Source organism: Lagopus leucura, unplaced genomic scaffold (assembly GCF_019238085.1).
Source record: "Lagopus leucura isolate 7727_CA_CO unplaced genomic scaffold, USGS_WTPT01 Super-Scaffold_100022, whole genome shotgun sequence".
NCBI lineage: Eukaryota > Metazoa > Chordata > Aves > Galliformes > Phasianidae > Lagopus > Lagopus leucura.
This window is the reverse complement of record NW_024962275.1, coordinates 3,895,473-3,915,970: the sequence shown is the minus strand read 5'-3', so window position 1 is coordinate 3,915,970 and position 20,498 is coordinate 3,895,473. Positions and strand designations below refer to the sequence as shown.

General features: G+C 45.9%; 1 protein-coding gene across 1 annotated transcript in view; it reads left to right on the top strand.

Moving 5' to 3' along the window:
• The first annotated feature begins 329 nt into the window (after positions 1-329).
• Positions 330-20,498, top strand: part of CFAP77 (cilia and flagella associated protein 77) — a 51,357-nt gene continuing 31,188 nt past the window's right edge. The window contains exon 1 of the mRNA XM_042879039.1: positions 330-443. Within this exon, the coding sequence (XP_042734973.1) occupies positions 330-443 (114 nt within the window). The remainder of the gene's footprint in view (positions 444-20,498) is intronic.

Below are 20,498 nucleotides of genomic sequence, written 5' to 3'. Positions count from 1 at the left end.
CGGCACCGCACCGCACCGCACCGCCGCTCACGCGTTCACCCTTCGTCCCTCCGCACAGCGCCGCCGCGCTGCTCTTCCCGTTCCGCTCGCTTTTCCCGTTCCGCCCCGCCAGGCGGAAGTGTTCCGACCCGGAACCATCACAGCGGCGCACCCACGGCGTGGCGGTTGCTAGGAGACGGGGCGACGCCGTTCTGCCCCCGCACCCCCCACACACCCTCAGTGCCGGACTGCTCCGAGGTCCCGCAGCGCAGCGGGGCCGTAACCCGTCCCTTTCTGCTCTTTTTTTGCCCCTTTCTTTCACCCGTTGCCCCCGCAACAGCGGTCTCGGCATGGCGGGGCCCCCTCGGCACCCCCTGAGCCTGGCGGAGGTGGCAGCGGGCAGCGAGAACGAGCGGCTGGGGGTGGCCCGGGACAGCATGCTGCGCAACCCGCGCATCCTCAAGGTGAGCCCCGCGGCCGCACGGCTCCCGATCGCTCCCATCCCTCGGCTCCGCGGCCGGAGCTCCCCGGGCACAGCGGCTGAAGTGCAGCCCTCGCCCCCTGGGTGGCACTGCGGCCTCGCTCGGCCCCGCCGGCCTGCCTGCGGTCGGTGCGGTTGGTCCCGGTGCTGCCCGGCGCGGCGGAGCTCTGCCATACGGCGTAAAAGCAAAGCGCAGCTTTTCAAATCCCGACCTTCTACGTTAGTTCTTTTTCTCTGTAACCTCTAAGATTGATTGGGAGCGGCGGTACCGTAGAATCGTTTGAGATGGAAGGGATCTTGAAAGGCCGTCGGGTCCCTCTCCATGAACGGAGGCACCCAGGGCTCCATCAATGCTCTCATCTCATCCCCTGCCCTCGGGTGTCTGCAGGCACGAGGCACCACCGCCTCTCTGCACAACCTGTGTCAGCCCTCCTGTATCTGTGGTTGGAAGTGGAGCTGGGGTAAGACTGTCCTCACCTGAAGACCTCCCTGTGAAGGATGTGGGGCAAACAGCACAAGCAGAGCACCGTGCTTGCGTGTGAAAGCAGAGAAACCCACCAGCACAGAGTCAGCGTCTTCCCCCTCCCTCCGTGCTAAATCTGCCTTATTGTAGAGAAGCATGATAGCAAATACGTTTTTAGATGATACATAAAGCAGAAGAGTTTGATAGTTAGGGCATAATTGTAAGGATTGGTTGGTCTGACTTGTCATCACGATTCATTCTCCTAAACACTTTATTAAGGTTCAATCTTGATTACTTCTATCTGGTCAAGTGAAATAAGATTTGAGAAAGTTTTGAGGAATAGTAGTGATAAATTTTTATGTTTTAGCATTCTACACAACTTTTCTCAGTGTTTCTCTGCAAGAAGGTTTCCTTCCCAGTAAGCCAGCTCATAGGGATGTAAAGAGACTTGCACCCACCCGATGCAGTTCTCTAGCACAGAGATGCTTTCACACACACAGAGTCAGCAGTAATTTACCTTAAAGCAAACTCCGCTGCCCACCTTCTCAGTGCAATCCCACGTCACGTCATACCCCACCAAATGCCAAACTGTGCAGTGTGTCCCATGCTGATGGGATGGTGCTGATGGTAGCATACCCACATCCCAGCTCTCTGCCACATCCCTTCTCCATGCTTCCAGCTGCAGTTATGGGTCTCTTCTCCCTGCAGGGGAGCCCTGGAGGTGCAGTACTTTGGAGTCAATGCTGAAGGGATTGGCCTGCAGTGACACCTGAAAGCCAAAGACACGAAGAAGGGACAAAGGCTTTGAGACAACTGTCACTTGGACAGGTGCTTCTGGCAGCCAGGGGAGGGCACTGCAGAATGTGCAGCTGGCATTAAGATGCACTGGGCAACAAATACAGAAGATCTCAAGGCCTAGGAGTCATGGATGGGACATTTGCTCCCCAGTCTTACTCTGACCAGCACTCAGTCCCTGAAACTGTTGTTCTCTATTACTCTCCGGTAGAATATATTGTAGGTTTTAATTAATCAAGTAATTAATTTTGTTAATCAACATATGTTTTCTTGCAGTATAAAACTGAGGAAAGTATTTCATCTAGTGATACCAGTAGAAATCTGAGCACAGCATTTTTACTTGCTTTGTTTTTACCAGTAAAAGCCTTAGCAAAGCATTTTGCTTAGTAAAGACTTTTCGAAAACTACTCTGTGATACAAAAATAATCCAGCTCTAGGCAGGAAACAACTTCCCCACACTTAACCTCCAGCACACCATAATCAGCCCCAACAGAGAGCTGCCAAAGTCCTCGCCTTACCAGCCCATAGCAGCACACACATCTGCTGCATGAAGGTAAATGAGAAATCACAGCTGTGAAACCTGCCCATCAAAGCATGCTCCTACCAGCTGAAGTGCACTTGGGGGACAAAAAAAAGGTGGAGTCTGGGAACAGCTCTCTGTGAAACAACTTTTGAGCCCAAACTGAGTCTTGCAGTATCAAAAAGAAAAGCTTTTTCAGAAGCAGCAATTCCAAGGAGGCTCAGGAAACCCATGGGAAAGGCTGCAGGAGGTCTCAATCCCTGTTATGAAGGCTGCAAGAGAACCAGATGTAACAGAATTTTTCAGAGCTATTAACATCTACAATATTTGCTTTAAAATCTTGTTACTTACACGATAACTGTTGTGCCAGGCTCTTTTTACTGGTCTAAGTGCCAGAACATTTAAGATTCATTTCCCTGAGCTTCGCTCTTCAGCCACAAGGGGTAAAGGCAGAAACAACTCACCAGATTTCACTCTTTACCTCCTGTTGAACCACACCATAAGTGACTTCTTGGCCATCTGACTTGTCACTGAACTGCTGAGAATTACTGCAAACTCATCTTCTTTTCTGGAGACATTCATAGAAAGGACAGCTGTGAAAACAAGCAGCAGCATTTTATCAAATTGTGTCACACCATGGAAGAAAAAAAAGCTCTTCTTACACAAGAGACAAACACAGAATCATAGGACCATTAAGGCTGGAAAAGACCACTAAGATCATCAGGTCTGACTGTCAACACATCAGTAGGCGTGGACTAGGATATGGTGTGGAAAAGGATACTGACTTCAAGGAACAACCTGCCTGCATCAGAAACTCTTGCAGCAGTAGCTGTTGAAAGACAGGCTGCCCAGCACTCTGGAGTTCAGGCTTTTATTAACAGACCCACACTGTGGCAGTAACAGAACTTTGACTAGTCTGAACATTGCACTCAACCTTTGAGCCTTTCACCTCCAGTTTACTCTTTTCTTAGACCTTCTCTCACTGTCCACACAGCTTCTTTAGCCCACATGGGCATAGCAGGGGGCCAGGTACTCCTATCTCACCCAGCCCTTCCAGGAGGCACAATCATGATGCAACACTCCTTTCCTCATCCGCATCCACCTTTGTGCAAGGACTGCTCACCTACGCTGGAAGAGAATCGGATAAAATGAAGGCTTCTCTAAAAATAACACCCATTGCTGGATGCTCAGAGCTGTGACAGCTATTAGAAACCACACAGTGTGTGCGCGATGGGTGGGACTGACAGAGCAAAACCATTCCCTCTCCCTAAAGCGTGCCAAAAAAGCACAGCTCCTGGTGTCCTGCTCTGTCTCCTTGGCACATTCCTACCCCAGTGCCTGGGGGTCCACAGCAGCAGCACCACATGGGCTGAGAGCAGCCAGGAAACCCCCCGAGGTAGGAGTTGCTGCTGACAGCATTGCTGCCGTTCACAAGGCAGCTTCTACCGTCACTTAGATAACTTCCCTCAGTTGTTAGCTTTGCTGATTTAAAGAACCATTCCCTTTCCTAATATTGCTCTCAGCTGTTTGTACTCACTGCTCCTATTCCAAACTTGGTTGGGAAGCAGTTCTAATTTGTCCATTGCAGGTGAACGCAGAGGAGAGCAGCCACAGGGGCTGTGAGCTGTGGTCAGAATAAGAGCATCTTTTATTTGCTGTTAATTATACTGTTTACCTCAATTTGCTACATGTGCTGAGCATCCTGTGCTTTGCTGCTCAGGGGCGCTGAGGATTAATTAGTGTTTATGCAGCGTTCTGTGCGCTTATTAATATTATTATTATTATTATTATATCACTCTTACTATTGTATTTCCACAGTCTAAGGCCAGCATTGTGCTTTTGCAATGTATTCTGGAATGTCTACCCAGTACAGCTCAATAATTCATTAGAGAAATAAGCTAACGAAGGGCTGGTTAGTCAAATAATCATTAGATTTGGTTCCGAGCTTTGTTTTGCCAATGCTCCGACTTCTGAGGGTTTTCTTCTCAGCATGAACTCATTTAAGATTTTAAATGAATTGTTTGGTACGCTAAAAATTAAACTCCTCACGAGCTTGAACGCCCTCCCACGTTTTGCACAGACAACACTGAAATAAATCAGCGTTTCCAAGAGGCGAGCAAACATTCTGCAGTGGTGAAAATAGTGGGTTCTTCTGGTGGGCGTCTGAAGGCAGGATTCAGGCTGCAGACAGACAGCAGTGAGTCAGTAGGCAGAGAGGCAGCAGCAGCGCGGGGCATCCGTAGCTGCTCAGCACAAAGATGGGCGTGCAGGATGCAAAAACAAGCAAAGGGGCATTTTGATCCTTGATGTGAACAAAACAATGCAAATTGGTGAGACTAATAAGCCCCAAAACATTACAAGGTGAATGCCTTTCATGTTTGTGAAAATCTTCTGTGTTTATCCGTCTAATACAATAGAAATAAAGCTTCAAAGGGCCCTTTGATTTAAAAGTGCATTATTGAAGTCAGCCTGCAAAATAATAACCATTAGACCGAATTGTTGCATTATGACCCTAACAGCAGCGCTGCCGGAGCAAAGGAAGCCTGCACAGCCTCTTGCATGAGTTGTTGTTGATATAAAATCAGAGATTAAACTAAAGGAAGAAAGGATGTTAGACATGAGAAGAAAAAATAAAATGACAAAAAAGGTCACAAATGGGTCCACGTATAAAATGAGGCTGTCGTACTCACAGTGCAACAAGAGCTGCGTCAGGCAATAAATTTTTATGATGGAGCTGGAACTCAGGCTTTATTGTCTGGAAGGTTTAAGAAACTTTGGGAGAGAGCCAGCACCCGTTCATGGTGTTGGCCCCAACCCATGCTAAGCCAGGAGATGATTTGCAGGCTAATTCAAATCCAGGACACCATGCAAAATGTCAGGGACATTTGAGTCCCTGTCAAACAGAGGGGAAAGGGTGGTAATAATCCGCAAGGCTCAGAACTGCACATGTCTCACAGTTCTTTTCAGAGTTTATCCTGTCCTCCCATTTGAACCACTGACCTGAGAACGCACCCTGATCTACAAGCTGTCCTCTGGAGATGCTGAACCCACCGGCCTGAGGGCAGCACTGCAGACCCACTGGGGACTTGTAGGAGCACAGGAACATCTCTGCCCTTATTTCCTCTGCACTCTCAGCTCCTCACCCCATCAGCAACAAATAGCCCTCCTGTTCTGTAAAAGACACAAGCAAATGTCCCAAGAACACAGGAGAAATCGGAGGAGGCTCAGTAAGGACCCTTCTGAACAGGAGGGCGCTGGGTGAGCTCCCAAAGGAAGGGCAGAAGGCTCTTCATTTCTAAACCTTTGCTAAAACCATTTCTCCTCTTTTTATGCAGCATAGAGAGCAAACGGGGGTCACTGGGAACAATGTTTTCTGTTCCAGGTTTACAAGTTTTTCACCACAGTTTCCCAAGGGCAGATTGCTTTCCGTGCAAATTCCTAGAGATGCTCCCATGCTTAATTACTGAATTTGAGAAGCCTTTGTCATCTTGCAGGAATTGTTTTGTTCTTGCTTGGCTGCTCACATGGTACAGATTAGACAGAACCTGATTTCTGTAGGTTATTATCTTTGTTAACCATTTACACTTAAAATAAATTACATCATGACTTTTCAACTTGCGTTTATTTGAAGGGACGCGGACAAGCGAAAGCGGGGCCCTATTGCCAGATTTCTTGCAACAGCCTTTAAGAAATTTCTCTACTGGGGCAAACAGCTTTCATTTGATTTTGGATTTTTAAAGCAAATCTTTGCAAATGATTTGTGCCTAAAAATCTCACAGCGAAACCCAACTAAAAGCAATAGCGTCAGTGCCGGGCTGAAAAATCAGAAAGCGAGCAGAGCGAAGAGCAAACTAAGCTGAAAATGAAGATGGTTTGAATGGCAGGTTCGGGCCGCCCGCCCAGGTGGACGAGCGCCTTTGTTTGCAGCGGCTTTGTAACTTCCCTTTCCGCTTGCTCCCCTCAGATCACCTTCACGGCTGCCGCACCTTTGCTGGTTCCCCGCAGGCTCCGATCGGAGGCGGCTGTGACTCCAATAATTGCGGCGCGTTACGGCGCTGAGCGATGCTGAAATGCGAGTTTCCCCTCGCCTCCCCGCCACGGCCGGCGCTGCGCTCTGCCCCTCTGCTCCGCACGGCCAGCCCTGCCTCCGCCATCAGGGAGATCAAATTGGGATCAGATTAGCCCCAGCAATGAAAAGCACAGTCCCAGATCACACTCGCGGTTAGTTAGCATTTAGATAGGCTGGGACAGGGGTCCGTACAATAGGCATCAAAGCTGAACTCTTGGTGCAGCAAGAGGGATTAATTTCTTTAACCAACATGCCTGATCTGGCCTATCTCATTACCCTGCCTTGTCAGTGTCGATGTTAGATTTGATTGAAGATTATACCATTTAGGCCTTTCCCCTGTTTTCCACAGAAATCGGGCCTATTGAATTGCACATTCTTCCGTGGGCCCCTGTCAATACTCAGTGGCCTGAGCCTCTAATTCTGCTTCATTTAAACTTCATCAACTTTTCCAATCAAGTGGAAGGATCTGAAATAGGCTCCGTAAGCAGAAAGGCCCTTTTTCCTTTTGTCAGATAATTTATTCTGTTTTCTCCTTCTCTCCCCTCTTCCCCACCTCTTTCTCTTTTTCTTCTTTTCGCTCCCTTTCCCTGATGCTGAAAATGAGATTACAGTATTTAAATGACTATGATAATCAATCGGGGGACCTTGAGCCGAGATTGAGGTTAATTTTTCTTAGCAGAACAAAGAAGCGTGATGCCATTGGGGATTTGAAGGTGCAATCTGTGTTTCATGCCTGTATTCCTCCCCCCTCGTCCGAAACTGCAGTTTTAGTCGTCTTTTCTTGTTACTAACTAGGCAGTTGTGGTGATTTTTAGCAGAGGCAGCCCCTAGGAGAGGAAAAATGTAATTTTGGGCCGATAAATAGCTAACAGCCTTCAATCAGCTGTTTTAATGGGGAAAAAAACAAATCACTTCCATGATGTGACTGCAGATGGAATGAAAGTGCCACCATCACTTTGTTTGTATTTAAACATAATAGGAATAATTTTCAGCAGTGCTGCAAGCAGCCCTCCCAGCCTGCACAGTGCAGCTGTGAACTTTGAACCGAGCACCTCTGTCAAGCAGCCACTTGGCAGCTCGCTGGGTTGCCTTGAAAAAGTGGAGAACTTTTGTCACGATCTTGCTAATCAGAAATGGAATTGCTTACGTTCAGCTTAAAACTCGCACCGAAATGCCTTGTTATGTCTTTAGACCACGCATTGCTGGATGCAACACAACAGCATTCGCTCACCTGGAGCTCTCCCTCCCCTTCTTAGGAAAAAAAAATGTGTATTTCTTTGCTTCCATCCCAGCTGTCTTGTCAGTGCTGTTTTACATGCTGCCACCCAATGTTATCTTTTATTTGTGTCAGGAGAGGGGATTTGACAAGTTCAGTATACAATGTTCATTTGGCAAGGCAAATTTTTCATACCAATTTTGAGTAGAAAATGAAACCATCTTTCAACAGAATGAGCTGCATCATTTTTGGACAGACTTATTATGGGAAGAAGAATTGCAAAACTTTATTTCCCTGCATGATCCCCCTTCCAAAAAACCTGGAAATGAGACATTTAAACAACAACAACAACAAAAATACATGTATGAATGTTTGAGCCCATCCCGTTTGTTTTAGAAATAAAAAATAACCACCGGCTGCTGTCAGGTGGCTGTGGCCTCCTTTTTATTAATCAGATGCTGCTGAGATGGGTTGCATCATAATGTAGCTTTGCTTCAAATCTTTTAAGCTGTCAGAAAATTGGGGAAGGCAGAGCGACTTTAAAGTTTGTCAGCGTTCGCCAAGCAGAGCAGCCATTAACCAACAGCAGCGGGGGCTGAGGGCTGAGGTTGACAGGTGCCTGTGGTCTGGGTGAGGAGGGGCCAGGTCCCACCGAGTTTCCAGGGTAGCTGGGTGCTCTGCCTCTCTGGGGTATCCCCAGTGGAACTTCTGGTAGTGCTAAAAGCTCTGACCAGCCCAACTTAATGAAAATGAAAAACTCATTATGAATCCTGTTCTCTCTGTTCCTGGCTCTCTGTTGGCTGCCTGCATCCCATGTGTGTTGCAAGTTGCACCGGCACAGCATCTTCCCTGGGGGAGAGGCTCTGTGCAGCCCCACCTCAGTGGGCTCTGCTCCATGACAAGGACTCCCTGGTGCAATGGCATAGCAAGCTCCCAGGACACTTAAACATGTCTTTTTTCCAGAAGACCACGTGTTAAGAAAAGACCTCATAACCTTCAAACTGTGATGAAGTTCATTTTACACCCAGCATCCCTGCAAGGTTACGAGGTGCAATCTGAAAGCCCCGCCGGGCTAAATGTCCTTGTTCTACAAGCCCACAGGAGACCCGAGCCCGCAGTGGGAACTGAGATGCTCTTCTACGACTCTCTGTGGATTTTAGCCACAGCAAAAGCAGCAGCAGCCCCAAGATGCCTTTCCAACCCCACAGACTTGGAAGGAGCTGCACGTGTCTTGGGGCAGTGGTTTGCTCTGACAGCCTTCTCTCTTTAAGCAAACGTTGACTCACCATGGGGAAATTAAAACTCCATTAGATGCTGCCACATTGTAGAGCAGACCCCATTACAGCGGTCGAGTTGCAATTAATTGGTTTCCACAGAAATTACTTAATTCTGGAAAGGCGCAGATAGATGGGAAGGACAAGGCAAGACTGATCTAAACAATAATTTCCTAAAATGATATAATCTAAATAAGCTAATGAAGTGATTACAGAGTTATTAATCTAAATATGAAAAAGAGTCAAGAGAAAATATTGGATATGTAACAGTTTAGGAAGCACAGTAGACTTAATAACACTCTGGTTAGTGTCAACATGAGGCAATCAGCATTTGGGTGATGGTTTAGCAGATTAATTATGTTCCATCCAGAAAACTGTCATTTCCAAGTGTTCTGTCTTCTGCTTTTGTTTGCTCTGTTGTTTATGCTGCTTAACTTTTCAACACGTAGATGGAAGGGGTTGGATTCATGGCGCTGCAAGTTTGGGGATTGTTCTTTATTTTAATTAAGGTTAGCTTGGGATTAGGAAACGCAGAGCTAAATAACCACAGAAAGAGACTCCTTTGCATGCAGATAGAATAATTAATCATTTGGAAGTACTCTGGCCTGGGAGAGGCCCTCTGTGCAGGCAGCCCCTCTATGGGGAGCTGCACACTGCATCCATGCCCTGGGCTCCATAGGGCCCCGCTGTGTCCCCCTGCCCGCCCAGCTCCCACGCTGCTCCTCTGCTGGCACGATTAGGGTGAGGAAGCATTTGTCTTCTGCAGAATAAATAACTAGGCCTTATAAGTCATTAAAAATGTATTATAAGAAAAATACAGTGCAGCTATAAATAGAAAACAAAGCAACTTGTACATAAACTTTTACAATGACTGTTACTCAGGCTATCGTCACAGCCTGTTTTTAAATGAATTTAGCATCTGTGATCTCTGGAGGCTGCTATTGCCTGAAACCTCAGCTCCAGCACTGGCACAGCACTGCTGCCTGTAACCTGCCCCAGCTCTGCCCTGAGCATCCAGCGCCTGCAGCCCTGCTCTGTGAGCTGCCAACCTTGTCTTCAGAGCCCCTCATGGTGAGCAGAGGTATAGAGGGGCTGAGTGCTCCCAGACAGAAGAAATCAAAGTATTTCACTTATTTTTAATTCATTTACAAAACTGCATTTATGAGAGTCTGACACATAGCAGTGACTTCCATACAAGATAGCATCTCTCCCTGCAAACCACCACTGATACAGATCTTGGCTTAACATGAAATGAACTGTGTAGCAATGCATTAATCATTCAGCAAGACATCAGTGCTGTCTTTTTTATTACTTAACCAGCAGTTGATGTAGCTAAAGCCGTGTACTCCTAGCCTTTCTTGAGGAATATGCATACTTTTGAAGCATGCACGAAGGTTGTCAGTGGGAGACAAACTGTGCTTTGTGTTTTCAGATTTGAATGTTAGGAGTTTGTGTTCTGTGGGCTGGTGGGCCTTGGCTCTCAGAGAAAAAGGTGGCATCTCAGGCTTTCAGCTCACTTCAGCCATTTGATGTTCTAGCTTTGAAAAATCAAATACTAAATGTGGTCCCAACGTGACTGATGCTGAAAATTCCACAGTGGGGTACTCAGAGCACTTGAACTCCCAAATGTATCTGATGGGTTGCTCTAAGGGAAGGACTGGGCTGCCTTTGCTGGACAGTGATGAACAATTAGGGATCGCTCCCAGGCATGGAAACAGCTGGGAGGAAACACTGGCAGAGCATTTCCTAACAGAGCACACCGATTGGATGTGCTTCTGCCAAAAGATGAAACTCAGCAGGTAATGATTGAAAAAAGCAATTTCTTTTTATGAAACGTGTGTTCTAACATTCTTTTTAAGCAACACTTGCAGGAGCCTCTTCCTAAAATGCTCCCGCAGCCTCCTCAGTAGCAGTCTGGACCCTCACCTCCCTCCTGCAAGGCTGTTAGTGTGCAGCAGTCCTTTTAATTTGAGAATTTAACAAGGAATTCTCAATTAGGATGTTGGAAAAATCCGTGATCCTATCTACCATGTCTATCCCATCAGATGTGGCTCTGTGCTTTCACTGTCTTGCAGACAAAGGGGAAGAAAGTTGAACACATGGTATCCTCAGCTAGAAAGGGCTTTGCTGTAAGAGGATATTGAGTTGTTTCATAAAGCCCAATATTACGCTTGAATTATGCCTGAATAAGGAGAAAGGACATTGTTAAAGAGCCCTAAACATTGACCGTAGTGGATCATCTTTCTTCCAAACCCTTCAGTGGTGTTGTTTTTGGCTGTTAATGATTTGGTATTGTATTTATAAGCCAGCAGGGTAATCCAGGGAGCAGCAGGAGGGGCAGTTGCCTTAAATAAAGCTTTACAATGCTGCTAATTAAAATGATCCTTCCTCTCCCTGTGATGATTAATGAGACAGAAAGAAGAACTGGGGAGGGTTAATGAAAATGTTGCCATGAGATTCCCTATTTTTAATTGGTCTTTTTAATGTTTTAATCTCCTTTATGGTGCAGGGGTGGAGATAGAGATATTGTCTTTCAACCTTTCTTGTACCATGCCCAATAGGATTGTAATGCACGGCCTTAGAAGGGGGCATTTTCTTATATGGAACCAAACCATAACCAAACAACTGAGCCTGAGTGTGTGAATGTCATGAGATGGAAGAACCAATTTTGGACTTAACTGAGAACAGAAACAAGAAATGTGAAATCTGTTTTTAAGCTCATCTTCCAAAACTCCAAGGGAGCATTCGTACCCTGAGGATTGAGGCTCAGATCTATTGTGAAGGATTGGCACCGATGCTCAGTAGTATTTAGAGCTTTAGGTCATAATGCTCTGTTAAATGCAATATTTATCCCATGAGTATGTCACAGTTCACCTCAGATGTCAAGAATTCAATTAATATTCTGTTTAATAGAACACACCATGACCTAACCTTTTAAGACTCTTAGTGAGTCTGAGCCCTCCTTATTAGTGTCACTCTCTAACCGTCCTTCTCAGTTGATGCATCTAACAACAACTGGGATGGGGAAATTGGGAGCAAAGAGAGAGGGGAAGAGATTTAAATTACTTTTGGACCTCACTGTGAGGATTCAGTAGCTTTATCCCTTGTAAAACTCAGCTCACAGGGGGTTAGCACACCCTGCTTTTCCCATTTTTACAGCGTTGACATCTTATCAGTTTCAACTCTCTATTGATTTCAGAACACAAAAGGCACCGCCAAATTTGTCATGGTTTGAGTCCACTTTTTCACTGAAACAGCGTTTCCCCTCCTCACCCCACATTGTCAAACTCGGGGTCAGGAGAAACCATTCATGTGAGTAACACCTGCAGGATTAAACCTTTGCCTTGGAACTTCATCTGTTCACAGCAACGGTGGATTACACATAGCGCAGACTTCTGCCTAATTCACTTTGGAAAATTATCTCTGAAAGTGGAATCCCTTCAAAGCATTGTCCCAGACTGGCCCTGCTTCATCCCACTACCTTTTTTATGCAAGAGTTCCATAACACATTAGAAGTAGAAAGAGACTGAAAGCGAACAAGTGTTTAAAATTATTCTCTGTGCATGTATATTATTCTCTGTATGCGTAGCCTTTCTGTTTGGGGAAGTAGCTCAATAGCAGCAGATCATTTTAAGGCAGTGGTTCTGGGATGTGATTAGCACAGCTGAGAGCACCTGCCTGCAGGTGGGAGGGGGCCCTGCTATTACCACACCTGTGATTTCAGGAAGATTTGTTGGGAAGATCAACCAATAAATACAGAATGTGCACCGCAGCTCCTTAGAGTGGGAGGAAGAACAGGCGTTGTGCCAGATATTTCCATGCAACTATATTCATTATTTATGCAGAAGAAGAGATATTTCAGGAAAACAGAGCTGAACCATGAGTGACAAGGTATCTTTCTGGAGCGCCGGGTGCAGGAAAATTGCACCAAGGTTGACAGCTTTTTAATGTAGAGCCTCTATTTCCCTGAATTACTGCATGTTGGCATTTCGAAAGTACAAGATGACCTATTTATTAGCTGTGAATCAAACAGAAATTACGCGCTAGAAAATAAAAAAGTTGTATGTTTCTTCCAGCCGCTAAGATGCTTATCCTACAGAAATAACGTATACAGAAAAAGAAAACCTGCAAACAAAGGAACATCCATCACAAGGCACTAAATTTAACATTGTAGGACCCGCGTTCATCTTGCAATATTGTGATTGTTTGTGCTTGTTTCCTTACATGTGATGTACTATTAAATATATGTGTGTCATAATACTTTAAATTTCATTATCCTTGCTTCACTTAGGCTCCTGTCATCCTCTTCCCTCTTGAAAAGGGCAATAGTTGCTTGGTAATGTGATTTCAACAGTAATGTGCTTCACAAAGCAACACAAAATGGTGCTCTGAGGTCAGGCTTTCCATATTCCTAGCCGTCCTGTCCAAGCAAGTCCCTTCTCCAAGCACAGTCTGGGGTCGGCTCTTCCAAACCCAATCTTGGAAAACACAGCCACAGGTCATTGATGCAGAGGAATTCCTACTACTTGTGCAATAGGCAGGGGAACGTCACCCATCTACTGCCTCAATCATGCATCACCCTCTGACTTTTGGTCAGCACTGAGGGTCATCAACAGGCAGCGAGTCACCAAGCTTCAGTTCTGCAAGTCTTTCATATTCCACCATTAGACAAGCAGCTGTTGATCAGAGAAAAGCATGCTGATTCTGACTTAGAAACGCACGGTTGCTACAAGCATGCAAGAGTGTAGAAGTAATAATCTGAAGTATAGATTGATGCATGTCGCCAGCAGTCTGCAAAGATGAAAATCTTCAGTATCATAGCAAGTAGGTGGCCTCATTTCCTTCCTTTGTCAATCCCTTCTGTTCCCCCACTCTTTAGCAAGAGCACAAAGTCTTGGTGTCTTGCTGCGTGGCCTGGATGTTGTTTTCCTTATCATAGCAGCAGGCTTTGCAGGGAAGATGAAATGATTGCTGACTCTTTTCTTCTCATTAAATTTGTTTATGTTGTGGACCATCGAGGTTTTGCTGGCTTTGTGTCTCCTGTACTCTTTCTTTGAGGATCCCCAGCATTCATAACAGTAAAACCACCCGAATATCCACAGCTCTTACAATACTTAGAAAAGTTCAATGTGAATTTTTATTACATATGCATCACTGTGTTTTTCTAAAGACAGAACTGAAAAGCAAATTGGCTATGCAGGAAGATTACTGCTAGGTCTCCCCTTAAAGATGGCAGCTGTCACTCCCAAATCCAGAATCAGGGGTCTGCTACACCCTCATGACTGTGACCAAAAGCACCAAACATCTTTGTTAGAGCCCAACAGCAGTCTGTCCTGAAGAAAGCAATGAGCTCAATCTCAATAACCTCCCAGTACTATTATTGTTTCTGCTAATGCACCCACATAGCCAGGAGGAGGAACGCGCCATTAAGAACTGCCGGTCCAGCTAAACACCCCAGTAGGAAATGAAGAGAGGGAAGAATAACACAAAATTCCTACTGGCTTCTCTGAAACCCATTATCTGAAGCACGTGGAGAGCTTTATAACTTCATCTTTGGTTCTGCCACTTTGTCCTTCTGGGATCTCAAAGCAGTTTCTCCCACCAACCTTAAATTCCCTTCAGCCTTGCAATTAGTCATTACCACAAGGATAGCTATATCCCAATGATAGCATTTTCAGACTTCTCAGTTGGTATCCACTTCCTCAAAGCAGCTGGATAAAAATTATTTTTAAATACGTGTTGACTCAAGTGTTATTTGGAATAGATGCAGGGCAGTTATTTCAGACTTACACATTCAGGTATTCAGAGTGAACATACAGGATCTTCTGAAAGAAAAAAGATCAATACATTACAAATATTTAATTGACCGCTTGATGTTATTCTAGTCCCTCTGTGTTGAATCCTGAATGGTGAAATTTAACACGATTCTTTTTTCCTTGAATTATCCTCCTGCTCTTGCATATATACAAGCTGTGTGCTGCAATGCAAGACTCCTCCATTCGTCTTTGTAATTTATCTCATTTCCTTTGGAATGGTGTCCCTCAGTGGCTCAGAGAAAGTGGAGCGGTTGTTTTAATAGATTTGAGTTTTATCTGCCTCTCTATTTGCAGCAGGGCATAATAATAATAAATTATGATACTAATAAGTAGGTTGTGCAGAACGGACTACACTGGTACCACTTCCCTCCCCCTCCAAAAAAGTAATTTATGGGTACATTCTTGTGACTTTAGGGGTGTAATAAATTATCAGGGTTCGTTTTTCCATCCAATTTGAGGCAGTGCAGCTGTGTTTTGCAAGCAATAAACTCTCTTGTTGTATTTCTTAGCTAAGCACTGAAAAACACAGTGCGATTTTTTTTCCCTCCCTTCCCAATTATTGTTGCAACGCCTGGTAGCTTCTCTGCAGTTAAGGGTTTGCCAGTGCTTCTATTATAAACCTCAATTTTCAGGGGCCTATAACTTTGCTCTTTTAAATCAGAATGCTAGGACTCGGTGTACATCTCTGTCAATCTGCACGCTTTTTATTCGGGGAACAAAGGCAAAATTTTTAAGGAGTCCAGAACTCCCAAATTGGAGCTACGCACAGAAGTCGGAGACACACACGGATGTGAATGGCTGGTAATGCTTGGGTAGCTCTTCAGCTCCTGAGAAGCCCATAAATGCTGCTTATCACGGAAACACCTTGGGGTAGCATTTAGTCCTTAATGAATTTTTATTTGGGTGTAGCAGACAGGAAGGTCAGCCATCTGCAGCAGCTCCCTCCTGGAAGGTGGTGCTCTGCCATCGCATGCTGACCTGGAGACTCATACAAATCCAGCAGGTGCACAGGATACAGCTCCATGCCCCCTTCCCACACAGCAGCTCGTAGGCTTTGTGCCTTGCCAGCCCTACTGCCACAGGGTCTCTGAATTCAGGCAGGAATTAGCAGCCTCCGTGGAGCTGGTTCCCTTTCCCAGTCCCTGCTCAGTCTCTGCTCAGTCTGACATGAGCAAGGGTCAAACAAGGAAGGAAAAAATGCAAGGGGGTGTAATAACATCACTAGAACCACACAGGCTCTCTACAGCAACCTTGCAGACCCTGTGGCTGGGAAGTGACACACGTGCTCAGCTCTGCCACTAAACAGGACATTCATTCCCCTCTACAAAATTTTACTGAATGGGGAAAAATAATAAAATCTCACTGATTTCCCAACAAGGACTTTGTTTGGGTGCAGTTACATCCTGTTTGCATTGCCTGGGCCCTGAACGCCTTTCCAGCAGAAGCAAACCGAGAGCTGTGCACAAATGGCTCTGGTTTTCCTGGTGATCTCAGGAGGGCATCACGCCAAGGAGGAGAGCAGCTCAGCCCCTTTTTGCTATGCTGTTGGACAGCCCTACCGCACCGCCAGGCTAAAGCTGACGCTACCCAGCCTCCTCCATGATCAGCAATTAAGCTGTGAAGTCAGCCCCTTACTATTATGTTAACATAGTTCAGTATATTAAATGTAAAACAAGCCATAATTTTTAAAGGTACCTCGGCTTACTGAGTTTAAATGAAGGCAGCAGTAGGACGATCACAGCCGTATGCAAATCATCTGCATTTTAAAGCTAACAATAGATTTTGCTTTATTGTTTTGGCATTTAACGAGTGGGAAAATAATAAATTAAGCCACATGGGGAATCCCTGGTGCTTTTACAAACTGAAGCAGTGCCCATTTGGAGAGAGAACATTCCCCATTTTTCTCCCTAGCTGCATTTCTCTTAACCCACCACCTTATTAAAACTTATAGGGCAAAATTCTCCTCTCATATTCCTCTGGCAGTTCTTAGTCCACGCTCAGCTCTCCCTACCTTCCTGGCTGTCTTTCATCCCACGAGCTCTCTCTGCAGAAAGGAAATGAAGAAGAGCAAAGAGTGGTGAGGCCATGGGGAGGCAGAAGAAAGATGTTGTCATCATTTCCAGATAGCTGTTAGAGCATGGACAGCTTCTTCTGCCTGCTGTAGCAGAGAATGCAGTCTGCAGCTACCAGTGCGAGGTGTACAGAACAGACAGCTGCACTAGGATCCATGCAATGAAAATAACAGGGCTTCTGCATCTGCCTGCTGCATCACTGTGCCAGGCACCAGCCACACGACCAGCACCAAAAGGAAGGGAGTAAATGACATCTGGTTCCAAGTGCTTTTGAGGAGGGTGTTAAAATTGCATGGCGCAGGTTGTGAGCAAAGAGCAGTATTCCCTTTTTCATTCACTCATCTCTTAACGATCGGAGCCTTCAGCCTCAAGTCAAGCTCAGCTGTGAGATGTTGGTCATCTCATGCTGATACAATCGGCAGGTGTTGCTCCTGCCAACAGCAGTGTGTTGCTCACCTATTGGTAGCTTCACTGCCCACACTGCTCCAGCATGTGACTAAGTGCAGCATTTCCTCGTGCAGAGCAGTCGCACCAGCACATTCAGTACGTGCTTGCTTCCCATGTCATCTGTGAGAAATATCAATTATAGATGTCTGTGAACATATCCCTGCACCTGCTTTCCCCCAGGAGCACTGCCTTATCAACTCCAAGGGATGCAACAGAAATCAGGAACCAAGGTAAAGCAGTCAGCCTGAAGTTAACATGGCAGTGCAGCATTCACTGGCAACAGAAAATTGCCAGGGAGAGTGAAAACTTAAGACAAAAAACAAAACAAAACAAAACAAACACTGAAAAACAGAGAGAAAAATACTTAGAATGGAAACCTGCAAACCTCAGACAAGTTTTGAATATACCTAGGGGTAATCCAGCAGCTTCCATCTCACGGCTCTGTAAAATCTTTATTAAAGCCCCTGCAGTCCCACCACACATCTGTTTTCCACCAAATCTGCTGTTTGTCCCATTCAGTGCATTTCACCTGCCGTACATAACATTTACACTTACATGTGTGCCATGCACTGAGATTGTAGATTTAAGGCTTGTGCAGCACTCTGAATGTATGAGTGCTGCCCAAGTACTAAGGATTGTGGTTGTTTTGATAATAATTCCTCACTGTTGCCTATGTTTGAAGTCAGGGATGTCTGGTGGCTGAACCAGACAAGCAGAACACACACAAAAGCCCAATTAGCTTCCTATCTCCAAAGCTCTTACAAACACTAATGCATTAATCATTGTAAAATGAAGATGAGCATCGGTCTGTACTCCTGGCTCAATTCACTCAGGATAGAAGTTGACTGAAGCTGAGAATTACATCAGAAATCTCATCTGTTTATCCCCACTGTGCAGCAGAGGAAACCAAAGCCAAGGCAGAGCATCTCACTGTCCCTTTGTGACAGCCAGCTCAGGACAAGCACGTCCCAGGCCGAGGTCCAGCCAAGCATTTGTTCCCAAAGCAGTGTTTTGTGTTGACCTCTTAGAAAATCCAAAGGATGCTCAAACCATGGAAAGTTTAAAATAGCATGGGAATGTGCATGGAAGGACTAAACAACAACAACAACAACAACAAAGTGTTTAGTTCTGCAAGAGATGCACAAAAATACAAAAGCTAAGCTGGCTCTAGGAAGAGCTTTTCAGATTACTTGAATGGCCCTTAAAAAAGGAATTAAAATACGGATTCCCTCTATTATTTTTCAATAACACAAGTGCCGCACAGAACTACTCACTAGTGCCACAAACTAGTTTTTCATTTCTGTTTTTGTTTCATGCCTCAATATCTTCCAGCTGCTCATGTCTCCTTTTCCTTCTCCTCACTTTGATCTATTAGTTTTCCACAGAAATGGGGTTTATAAATCATTGTAATGCAGCCCTGGGAAAGACGGTGCTTAGTGCAGGGAGAAATACATTGCAGCTAACAGCCACGGCAGGGAGGAAAACTCTCACCTCGTAGTGGAGCTTTGGCGACAGGTTACTGATGGCACTGGGTTATTTTATGTCTGCATTCATGCCATCAGGGGCAGGGCCGCGGGGACCGCCGCCTGTACCCCCTGTGCAATATTTCAAGCTTCCTTCCACAGGCAAAAACAAACTGCTTGGGGGCTCGCAAGGGAAGAGGAGGAGGAAAAATTGCCAGAGGAAGGGGAGGGGAGGCAGGACAGGTGGCGATGGATCGCTCAGTTCCCGCTTTTGCACCACTGCATCTTTTTAAAAAGAGGCATTTGTCTCGAAAGCACAGTGAAAAGGTGCGGATTTTGTGCCAGTCTCGTCTGTTGGTGGCAGCAGCAGGATCCAGCTCTCCTTTGAACATCTTTGTGTACCTTGTGTTCCCGTCTTGCACTCGGACAACTTTGTTGCCTGTGCCCACTGCTGACCCCAGCATCGCTGCGCATTAGGGCAGCAGCACCATGGCACAACAGCATTACCGGCCTGGGGTAACAGTCTGAGCATCCCCCAGCAGAGGGAAGTGCCCTGGGCTCCCTCCCAGGAACAAGAGTATGTCCTAAATGCAGAAAGCCCAACATCAGCTGTGGCCAGAGAGACAAACCTCTGCCAGCAGAGGTTTTGGTACTTATCTCCTGCCCTGGGGTGTAGGATGGATTAAGGAACCCTATTGCCAGCCCTATTTAATGAGGGAGGAAATCTTCATAAACTCCTAAAAGCTGCACAATCACACACAAGCTAGAAGCTCTTTTAAGCACTCGCTGTGTTTTTAGGATCAGCAGCTCCTAATAAGACCACCCCAGGCAGACACACCATCCTTTAGTTTTGAAAGCACACAAAAGAGACACCATGCTGGAATCTTACCTATATCTTTAACAAAGCATTACCCCCTCCTCACCCTCTTCCCCATAATTGCCTTGTTATTGTCATTGGTGCCATTGTTCATTGGCTCGTCCATAGAGAGGCCCGAGGGAGCAGTTCTGCCTTAGCTAAACCAATATCTCCTGCAATAACCCCCTGCAGTTTCCCCTTTGCTATCCCATGTTGAATAAATCCTCCATCTCTGTTTGCTGAATGATCATAAAGATATGATTGAAGTTTCAGATTTATGGTTTCCTTCCGATCGAGGAGCAGCTCCAATAATGCCAGAGCCTGTTTGCTGACTGCTTTTGACAGGATGTATGTAAAGGGAGATTTGTAAGTGCAGAAACACAAATGCAAATACTAAGGCAGGGTATTTTCTACAAACAGAGCACACGTGTGAGGTTCAATTCCCACATGCTTCCAGAGCATCCTTTCACACAGCCCTCCCTGCAGCTCGCAGCACCCAGCGAGGCAGGAGATGTGCACCGTGTTGTACTCTAACAGCAAATCTGTCTCAAGCAACCACTCTAGGGACCCACAAGAACTGGCTGCCTATAAAGGAGGATCCTAACTAAACATCTCACACAACTGTGCTGGAAACTACTCTTAAGTTGTAGCTGAAGAAGGGAAGAGAGCGGTATATTAAGGCAGACCTTGCTGTCAGCTTTCTAAACACCTCAGTTCTTTCCTAACTGCATTAGCACAACAATCTGGGTGCCTGCGATGCTCCTGGGGGAGCACTGACAAATTCTCTCTCTCCTCTGAGAGAAAGTCCCAGCAATTCTGCAGATCCAGCAACCCAAAAAGCAGCCAAAGTGGAATTACGCTGGCAGGAAGAGGCCATTTCCTATTGCAAAACAAAGTATTGCAACTCACCCCTTGAGGCAGCAGCATCGAAGAGCAAAACCAGGGACTGTGGATGGCCGTGAGCCTCCAGGAGGGGATGGTTACTGCCTTCCCCTTCCTCCCAAGTGTTCGTACATCACCCATCCCAGCAGCATTCCCTGAGCAATC